At 47.6% G+C, this 10,376-nt stretch overlaps 1 protein-coding gene across 1 annotated transcript; it reads left to right on the plus strand.

Moving 5' to 3' along the window:
• The first annotated feature begins 4,555 nt into the window (after window positions 1-4,555).
• On the plus strand, window positions 4,556-9,927 carry MEOX1 (mesenchyme homeobox 1). Its single transcript, XM_003213064.3, has 3 exons — window positions 4,556-5,245; window positions 8,314-8,486; window positions 9,333-9,927. The coding sequence occupies exons 1-3, from the start codon at window positions 4,819-4,821 to the stop codon at window positions 9,453-9,455; spliced, it is 723 nt and encodes a 240-aa protein (XP_003213112.2). The 5' UTR covers window positions 4,556-4,818; the 3' UTR covers window positions 9,456-9,927.
• Window positions 9,928-10,376: the final 449 nt, after the last annotated feature.

The following is a 10,376-nucleotide window of genomic DNA, read 5'->3' on the forward strand; positions in this document are numbered from 1 at the left end:
AAGAGGAGACAGCAAAGCTTCCAAATGAACACAGTAACTGAGCTCCATCCTTTCTCCCTTTTTTTTTTTTTTAAGTCAACTGTTTGGAACAGAACAGCTGAAATAGGAGGTGGAGGATAAAAGCTTGAGTCATTAAATCAATGCCAACTGAAATATTTTCATAAGATTGCCCCTGAGATAACGCTTTTAAGAGCACCATACTAAAGAGACCATCCAGATTAATTAATGCATCAAACACGAGATCACCCAAACTCAATACTCCCTGCCATTGCACAGCCTGTGTTGGGCAGAGATGCAGCTCCAGCATCAATCTCTGGGATGGACAGCTTCACAAATCCTATGCTCATGCTTTGCTTAACGAAACATTGCTTGGATGTGTATAGCTCTCACTCACTGCTCACTGTTCTCAGCCTTGTGCTGGGTGAGGAAATGCTCATTCCACTGCTGTTCCCCTCCAGTCGCCTTTGTGTGCAGAAGCAACTGGGGGTGTTTGCCTCAAACCTCAGGAGATGCAACAGGAACCTGCTTTAATCTGCTTGCTGATTTTGCAGCTGAAGCATGAGAATGATGTTAGGGTGAAAATGTGGTGAACAACAGATGATAGGATTTTATATATATATATAAAATTTAAACTTCTTTGACTGTGCTTTTTGGAGAAAATTCTTCCAGGCTTAAAGCATGAATGGCCACGTAACCCAGGGTAGGCGTTATACTTCAGCCTGAGAAGATGTCTGGGGCCTTTTCTCCAGCATAATTTCCCCAAAATCACATCATTGCTGCATGAGCTTTCCCTACAAACTTACAGCAATCCCGTTCCTAGAAGTTTGGAGAGACAAATCTATCAAACAGCTGATACCACCGTGACAAACCGCTGCTTTTTTTGAGGTAACACAGCCTTTCTCTCTCCATTTCCTCCCCCAAAACCATAAAAACCCTCATACTGGTTTCCTGCAAATCCAGGCCTTTTAAACCAGACTAATTTGCCATAGGGGATTACAGCAAAATGCAAGTTAATGTTTCCTGACGTTTTGTCCAATACCTAATGTCTTTTAATACAGCTCTTTAACCACACAGCTCTTTAGCTTTCATTTCAAGGAGATCATCTTTCCCTCCCAGGTTCACTGCCTCGATTAGCCCAAGCTTTACACTTTTTCTGTTCTTTTATTCCTTCAGGATGCTGAGAAAACTATTAAATTGACAGATGGACCCAGAGAGCCCATCTCTGGGCTTGGCATTTCCTCTCCAGCTCAGCCCCAGCCCCTTGCAGGTGGAGTGGAGCCCTCCTGGACGCAGTTCCCCCTCCTTCCTGCTCGTGCTCCGTCTCTCTGTGTGTTTACTCCTTTGCTTACCACTCATGTGCCCACTCTGGCATTTCTCCAGCCACCATCTTTATGCGTGGTGGAGCAGACAACTCCATCCTCAATACCTGCAAACCAACAGCTGCAATAAACTGGGACAGCAGCTCTCAGTACACGCCATGGTTACTGTTCCTACAGATATATGAGTCTGATAGTGAGCCCAGATCTTCTTATGTAGATATATCCTTATGTAGACCCCTTGCACAGATCCCAACTCATCCCACCATGCTCACTACTGCATCCCTCAGTGCCACATCCACATGGTTCTTGAACACCTCCGGGGACAGTGACTCCACCACCCCCCTGGGCAGCTGTGCCAATGGCTCACACAACTCTTTATGAGAAGAAATTGTTCCTAATATCCAACCTGAGCCTCCCCTGGTGCAACATGAAGCCATCACCTCCCATCCTATCTCTGTTACGTTGGAGCAGAGGCAGACACCCTCTCAATTCAACCTCCTTTCAGGGCATCATAGAGAGCCGTGAGGTCTCCCTCTGAGCCTTCTCTTCTCCCAGCTGAACCATCTCAGCTCCTTCAGCCTCTCCTCACAAGATTTGTGCTCCAGACCCTTCACGGCTTCAATGTCCTTCTCTGGACACACTCCAGCACCTCAAAGCTTATTTCTGCCAGGTGAGAATAAGAACTGTGACCCAATAGCTATAAAATGACTCCAAAAATGCACTTCAGAGCTTCTGGGTGCTAAGACCCAGTTTTGCAATCCTTTGACCCACCAAAACCACCCAGATAATGAGGCAAGGCTCAGGCCAGGCCCAGCCTCTTGTTGGGAGCCCTTCTTCTCCCCATTCCCTGCACGTGGTGTTGCAGTTTCACAGACTCACAAAAGCGCACATATGAGAGCAAAGAGTCAACAACAATCTTTCCTTGGAGTGCAATGTCTTCAGCGTGGCAGAGGATGACATCCTAATGGAATATCGAACTGTCTCCAGGAGCATCTGCCCTGCCAACAAGCACAATCTCACGTCAGCACCAGTGCATCTATTGTGAGTCTTTGCTGATACAGCAGCCTCAGCTGGCCCAGGTTTGTTTTTCACCTCTATTGCTGAGCTTCTTGCTGCAGTGGGTTTGAAGCCTATCGCACCCATCCATCCTATATTTCCCGCCCAGCCTGGGGTCTGGCAGAAGAGATGTTTACTCTGCGGAGGTTAAAGGTGGCTGCCTCGTCCAACAAATGGGCTCTGGCAAGAGGGGAGGGCTGTTGTTTTTGCTTCCTTCAGGAATGAAGTGTCAGGAAGATGTAGAGGGCAAACAAGCCCCCGCTGGGCCGCTGAGTGACAGCAGCAGCTGCAGGGAGCGCTGGGGCAATGCGGGATCGGGGGGTTCCCACATTTGGGGAGGGTCTGCTGTCTCCTTTTCCCACATCTGAAGTCAGAGGAACAACAACAGAGAGAGCTCTGTGGGGAAAATGGGGTCCGAGTGGTTTAACTGGGAGCGCAAAGAGATGTGCGAGAACCGAACCGTGTGCCGCAGTCAGAGCCCTGCTGGGGTCCCATGGGAACCTGAACCTTCTGGATAAAAGGAACAATACATCGACTGATAGTCCTCCCTTTCCCTTCTATTTCCCTTAAAATACATGCACAGACATAAATGAGAAGTAAGTAGTTGTTTAATTAGCTGGAACTGGGAGTAGGGCTGGAAATCACAGACCTAGGCTTGAGCTCACGCAAATCTCTACTACCCAGCATGACTTTGGTGGGTGAACACAAATGAAATATTCTGCATTGGCAAAACCACTCTGGGCTCTAGCCTGGATCCTGCTGGTGCCCAAAATATCCACACATCTTTTGCCACCTGGCCTTCCAGACAGAGCAATCTGTGCTCTTTCCTCCTGCCAGGCAGTGAGAAACGTGTTTGAATGTTTGCTCTCTGAACAGATTGAATTATGCAGGAGAGCCCTTCCTAGAGGATGAATTGTGTTTGGCATTTTGCAAGAAAGTCACATTAATGTGAAGGTAAAAGGTGATGTTCTTGATCTGAAAGATCTGAGCTAAGCCCACCTGATTGCTTGGAAAAGCCCATGCTATAACCCAGCAGGGATTGGGATGAGCACACCTTCTTCCATTTGATTCCTTTAAATGTCACAGCGCTGAATTATACAGAAGCCAAATAAAAGTAGCACTTAAAGTCATGGGAAAAAAAAAAGAAAAAAGAAAAAGAAAAAGAAAAATGGAGGCTCTGTGCCCATCTGGTAAATCCCTCTGTGACTATGAGAGCACAAACCCAGCCCAAATGGTGAGAGAAGGGGAAAGAAATGAACCTATAGAGAGGCACAGCAAAGCAAAGCAGAAGGTCGCAAGCAGATTACAGAAACACAGCACACATGGCTGTATAAATCACCCCTAAAAGCACACAAACAGTTGCAGTAACCCCAGTGCAGCTCTGCAGTGATATTTGGGGTGTTCCCAGGTGCCACCTCTCTGTGTCAAAGGGATGGAGAGCAGATTCCCTGCTAACACCCATGCAGCAGCAGCAGATCTGGGGTCTGCGAATCTGCTTTCTGTTAAAAAGAACCATAAAACTTTCAACAAAAGATGAAAAACACATCTCACATTGGCACAAAGGCAGGTTTCCTTGTAAGAAGGAGTGGCATACAGAGAACTCCCTGGAAAGTAGGATAGAGAAAGAATAACTGCCACCAGCAGTAACCATCAGCAAATACAAGTGTTATAAAGCTAAAAGAACAAAAATCCCTCAAAACTGTGCACGTGCACACAAGTCACCTAAAAAATATATTACAGCCTGGCCTTAAATCGTAAATAATCAGTGAAGCACTTTCATACTTTTATTTCCCACTTTGCTTCTTGGATTCTGGCATCTGTTGAATTCCGTATTAAGGCTTTTTCCAACCCCAGGACTCGGGGAATTTTGTTAACAGTGCAATAAAAATAACTTCATAGTGTCACAGGGAAACATTAAAGCCTTTTTTGTGTGTGTGCATGTGTGCTGCTCTTTACCCCCTTCCCCCCCCCAACCACTTTTTTTTAGGGGGGGGGGTAAAGAAAAAATACAGACATTGTTTCTTTAAAAGTCTCCATCTGCAAATCCCATTAGATGTGCATATAAGGTTTCGGATGATTAATAGGTGCTGCTTTGCTTTGGTTGGAGGGAGCGGGTGTGTGTACGTTAACCCCTCCCTCCCCTCTCTCACATTTCACTTCACAAAGTTGTCACTCTCTCCCCAACACAGTATTTAAAAAGTGTTTCCCTCATGTCCAGCACTTCACAAGGACTCCAGCACCAACCCTGGGACCCCGTTTGGGGCGATCTCCTCCTCCACCCTTTTGGGACAATGAAGATCTCAAGAAGAGTTTTTCAACTAACAAACCTCCAGCCTCACAAACCCCCCAGCCAAAGTGTCGCTTAGGGAGGAAATCTGGGCTGTCAAATTTGGAAACATTTCCCCTCCTCTCCTCTCCTGCTTGAGGAACCCAAGTGACGAGGATGGACCCCACCGGCGGCAGCTGCATGCGCAGCCCCCAACCCCCAGCCCCACTCTGGGGTTGCCTGCGGGGTGCCGACGTCCCTACAGCCACAGGGTTGGGTCACTGCCCCCCGACCCCTTTTTCCTTCCACCCCAAGGCGGATTTTGCTCCTTATTCCGAATTCTCAGCCTCCTGCTTGCTGAGCGCTGCCCACTGCGTCCCACCCGAGGAGCAGACCCCAGTCTTTCGTCCCCACTCTGAGTGGCAGCAAGCAACGACAGAGGCCCGGAGACTGCTGAGCCCAGGGCTGGCGTTGGCCTCTGGGGACTCAGAGAGTCCCAACCTTGTGAGCACAGCAGCGGGAGTAAGCGAAGATTACGAGGTGCCGGTAAACAGCGTGATGGAGACGGAGAGAAAGGCATCCAAAAGGAAAAAGGAACACTCAGGTAGGTGGCGTGGAAGTGGGGGTGTGGGGTGGGATGGGGAGAGCATCTCTAGGAGTAGGGGTAAAGCTACTGGGGAGAAATGGATGGATGGATGGATGGATGGATGGATGGATGGATGGATGGATGGATGGATGGACGGAGAAAATATTTTGTAATTCTTGACTGAGGAAAACTATGCAATATCTCAATGGAAATGAAGTTGCTTGTCCCTTGATGACCTTTGGCGTTTGGGTTTTGTTCCTTATTAGCTGAACCCGTCCCTTTAGGCAGCAGCAGAGTGCTAGTTCAGTTCCATGCTGTGCTCAGAGCCCTAGGCTGGCAGTTCCACTCCACTGCCCTGTTGCTGTCCAAGGGTGACAGAAGGGGGATCAAAGGGCTAAGATCCCACCAGCTGCCCATGTTAGCTGGGAATGCCACTCTGAGGTTTTGAACTGCCCACCAGTACAATGCCCAGCAATGTGGAAATCAATCACAGTTTTCATTGTGCCACCCTTGCCAACAAAACACCTTCTTCCTGCAGTACAGCGTTCAAGAATTTCAGACAGATGACATCTGGTTTGTTACTATTTCAATTCTCCAGATATGTGAAATATGCATAACATTGCTTTCTCCTAAAGAAGCTGTTAAGATTCAGATGCTTACATGCATATATTTGCTACGGTATTCATTTGCAAACCGCAGAGTGTTGAGAAGTCGGGGGTATTTTCCAGCATCCCCATTTTACGGTTTGAAAGTCAAGACATGGAAACATTTCTCAGACGTAGAAAAGATCAAAATGCTCTTAAATCCTTAAAACTTTCTTTAAAGCACTGATAGATTCCGAGCAGCTACAGAAAGGCTTCGCTTTAGGATAGCAATGGGGGTATCTGCAGTAAGTCCTCATGTGTGAGCACACACATCCTCTTCTCTTCCTCTACCAGCAGCCATTATTTAGATGCCATTTTCATCCCTGGTGTCCCTCCTAGGCATAGCAGTGACACGGAGATGTCAGTTGACTTTGGGGGAGCTTTGGGGGCCACAGCCATCAGCATTCACCCCTCTATTCGACACTGCACAGTTTAGCAAACCATTTATAAAAACCCCTTTATTATTACAGCACTAAAGAGCCTGGAAGGTATTGTAATGACTTTGGGTTTAATACATCTTTCATTTACTACCAAGTGAAGACCTAGCAACACCGCTCAAGCAGTAAGAAAACTCCAATCCCCAACCCTAAATCAAATTAGCCTTTAAAACCATAAGATAAGCACTGAAAGTTTTGGGATGCCCACTGGGTGGAGGTTGAGTCTAAAGAAACGCCTCCCTCCGATTTTACATTGAATGTTGTTGAGAATGGTCAACTGCAGACAGGCAGTTTGGATATCCCACCTTCATCCATACATATAGCTGAAGAATAAGGCATGAGCTGAAGGATAAGGCAGCAAGAAATAGAATAGAAATATGTAATTATGTATAATAAAATAGTGATTCAGACAATTTTGCTCATCATGACATTGGATAAAGAGGGTGCTCCATGCTTGCAAGTCCCATTAACAGCCACAGTGGCATAAAAAGCAGCACATAAGAGCAGGTAGAACTGAAAACCTGAGCAAGATAAGCATAGGGAAGTCCCTCAGCAATTTAAAGTGATCTGGGGGCAGAGCTCCATCTGTCACCACCCCGTGTGCTCCACTCCATGAGATGCCCACTGAAGTTACTTCTGGTTATTACTTTGTCATCGGCTGCCAAACTAATCAGCTCCCCATGAAGTCACTTCACTTGGCCAACGTTCCCGAGAGCTTTCAGGATTTTACGCCCCGTGTGACGGCAAAATCCATCTTACTACTTGATTTGCAATAAATCTGCCCTCAAACTCTTTGCTAGGGGAAGAAAGCAACGTTATGCAGATACTTCAGATTTTTATTATGCCTTCTGCTGAGGGAAAAACTGCACTGACAGTGGTTTGCAGAATAGCAAACACCAGGTGCCTCCACCAGGCCTGTGCATCACTGCAATGACCGAACATCCTGCGTTACTATTGGTGACCCCCATGCTTGAGCTTAAGCTGCTCTGAGGGATAGGAGCACCCTCTGCAATGCCCAAATCCTGCACTCTGTGGTCCTTGCACCTTCCTCAAGGCAATTTGCCAGCTAACCGTAAGCCTTTGTGCCACACATCCCCTTACAACACCAAGTAAGGGGAAATGGTTTTAAGTCGAAGGAGGGGAGATTTAGGTTGGACATCAGGGGGAAATTCTTTACAGAGAGAGTGGTGAGGTACTGGAACAGCTGCCCAGAGAGGCTGTGGATGTCCCATCCCTGGAGGTGTTCAAGGCCAGGTCGGATGGGGCCCTGGGCAGCCTGGTCCAGTATTAAATGGGGAGGTTGGTGGCCCTGCCTGTGGCAGGGGGTTGGAGATTCACAATCCTTGAGGTCCCTTCCAACCCTGACCATTCTGTGATTCTGTGATTCAAGTGGGGCACTGCCTGCTCTGTTCCCAGAGCCTGTTTCAGATGATTCACATTGTTTGGAGACGAAGACCAGTGACACCCTCAGTGCCATTTGCCCAATGGTTTCAGCTCAGCTTAGAAGCTGCTGAACGCCTGCAGGACCGAGTGCTGAGTCAGGGAATGCCACTTCCCCAGCATTGCTTATTTTCCCATGCTCTCCCCCCTCCCAGTGTACCCAGGCTAAATGCTAGCCTAGGGTGCTCACTCAGCAACCTTCCCTTCCCCCTGCACCATGCACTCTTACTGCATCACACACTGTGCTCACAGCAAAGTGCTCCCTTTACCTTCAGCCTGCAGCCAAAATCAGGGGAGCAGCAATGTGCATGCATGGACTGAAAGGCACAGGAAAGGAAACTGTCGAGAGTGCTGAGTGGATGCAGTGAGAGCTTCCTTCCTCCTGCTGCTCACTTCGGCCCTTGCTCCTGCAGTTCAAGTGATGCACCCCATCCCAACTTTACCCCTCGAAGCAAAGGCTGACAGTGCTGAGCTCAAGGGGACACAACACGTTTTGACATCTCTGTAGGGCACACATTCACACAGGTCGATGTAACTGCAAATTGCACGCCTGCTTGTTTCTTAGAAAGCCAGCCCTCCAGCAGCAAGGCAGAAGGCAGCAGCAGGTCACGGAAGGAGAGGACAGCATTCACCAAGGAGCAGCTAAGGGAGCTGGAGGCAGAATTTGCCCATCATAATTACCTGACAAGGCTCAGGAGATACGAGATCGCCGTGAACCTGGACCTCACTGAGAGACAGGTACTCAAATCCCATCCCCTGCTGTTTCTCCCTAACGCTACAACACTCCAGGCTGTGCTTCTGCAATGGCACAGATGTATATTACTCTGCAGGACATTGTTTTGTGGGCATGGTAGTGTTGGGTTGATTGGAATTGGTGATCCCAGTGGTCTTTTCCAACCTCATGATTCTCTGATTTTAACACGAAACCTCCATGTTCTTTTAAAAGGCATTTGCTAAAAATCTCGGTAAGCAGTTAATATCTGGAATTCTGCTTCTCTAAACAAACAAAAAAAAGCCATTTGGGACACCTCCTGAGCTGTTGTTTGCTACCACCCATTTGTACAAGGCTTACAAATGGAATCTGGATGCCACCAGCCTCCAGTTATCATGAGGTTATTGGAATGATACGTTTGATACACGTGCTACTCTTGGGCCAGGCAGCATTGTGTGATGATGAAGGAAGAAAAAAGCGCAGACTTTTATGGGGGCAAAAATTTGTCCTCTCACTGTGACCTCATTCAGAGTTTCCTTATCAAAGCTCAGTGGGTAGAGTAGGAATTGCTCAATTAAGAGAAGTCAATTAAATTCTGATGGATCAGACTGGATGGAGTGGTTGTCAGAAGGCATTTGGGTGCACTGTGCCTGTTGGATTGCCTTGCATAGCTGATGGATTCCAGGCAAAGCACTGCGCTACCCTTGCTGGTCTCTGAAAATCTGCCTGGAGCACCTTAATTGGATAGGGAGCACTTAAATCTGGGAGCTTCCTTCCATATTTTTCTCTAGAATTCCACAAAATTCATCTATTGACACACAGGTATCAGCCTGCTGGTGGCAATAACTCATTATGTCCTTTTCATCCTCCAGGTCAAAGTGTGGTTCCAGAACAGAAGGATGAAGTGGAAACGCGTTAAGGGTGGGCAACCAGTGTCCCCCCCTGAGCCTGATGCAGAGGATGCTGATTCCACCACATCTCCCAGCTCCGAGTAGTGCCATAAAGAGATGCTTGGAGAGGGTGTGACACTGCAGAAGGACACTGCAGCCCCATATGGTGGCCCTGTGGGGCACAGACTGAGAGGTGTGCAGTGCTGGAGCTGGCGGAGGAAAATGGAAAGCACAAAATAAGGCAATGGAGAGCAGGACTTTGAGCTTTGTGTGAATGGAACTGTCTTATTGCCATAGGGCTACCTTCACAAAAAGGAGACAAAACGAAAAAAAAAGATAAAAACCACTGTGTATATAGCAGGAGTAATACTGTTCAGGCTCCCAAATGCTCAGAAAATAAGAGTTATCAGTTAGAAAGAGACCAGAGGGTGATTACACAGCTCTGTTCACTTCCAGCCTTTCCCTGGTCTGCTCATCCTTCACTTGGACTTGGGCTCTGAGAATCACTGAGGTTGGAATAGACCTCTCAGATCCCCAAGTCCAACCCCAACCCATCCCACCGTGCCCACTGACCGTGTCCCCAAGTGCCACATCCCCACATGGGGAGGAACACCCCCAGGGATGGGAACACCCCACCCCCTGGGCAGCTGTGCCAATACCCAACCTCTCCTCCTGAGAACAATTTTCTTCTCACATCCACACTCAAAGCAGCCCTTACCAAACAGCCATGCCTCATTTCTATCCTTCCATTCTGGTTTGCTTCCATATGTCATCATCTCCACCTCTGAGAGTGTCTGACTGATCCCAGGACACTTTAAAGCCAATTTCAAAGCTTAAGAAGTGCATAAAAGCAGCTTTCTAGCTTAGGATGATCACAGCAGCCAGACATGAGCACTCCTTCCCTTGCACACTGGTCCTCTTTCAACCCAAACCTGTAATATAGCTAATAATTACGTTTTAGGAAAGCATAGTGTCTGCTCCCATATCTTCTGTCCTTTTGTTTAATGTATTCTAATGCAACTTTAC

This window comes from Meleagris gallopavo, chromosome 29 (assembly GCF_000146605.3).
Source record: "Meleagris gallopavo isolate NT-WF06-2002-E0010 breed Aviagen turkey brand Nicholas breeding stock chromosome 29, Turkey_5.1, whole genome shotgun sequence".
NCBI classification, from domain to species: Eukaryota; Metazoa; Chordata; class Aves; order Galliformes; family Phasianidae; genus Meleagris; species Meleagris gallopavo.

Excerpts from the sequence above, each read along its gene's own strand:
- MEOX1 (XM_003213064.3), top strand. The coding sequence starts at position 4,819 with ATGGACCCCACCGGCGGCAGCTGCATGCGCAGCCCCCAACCCCCAGCC. Across the intron at positions 5,246-8,313 it reads AAGGAAAAAGGAACACTCAG|AAAGCCAGCCCTCCAGCAGC; the intron begins GTAGGTGGCGTG and ends CTTGTTTCTTAG. Across the intron at positions 8,487-9,332 it reads TGGACCTCACTGAGAGACAG|GTCAAAGTGTGGTTCCAGAA; the intron begins GTACTCAAATCC and ends TTCATCCTCCAG.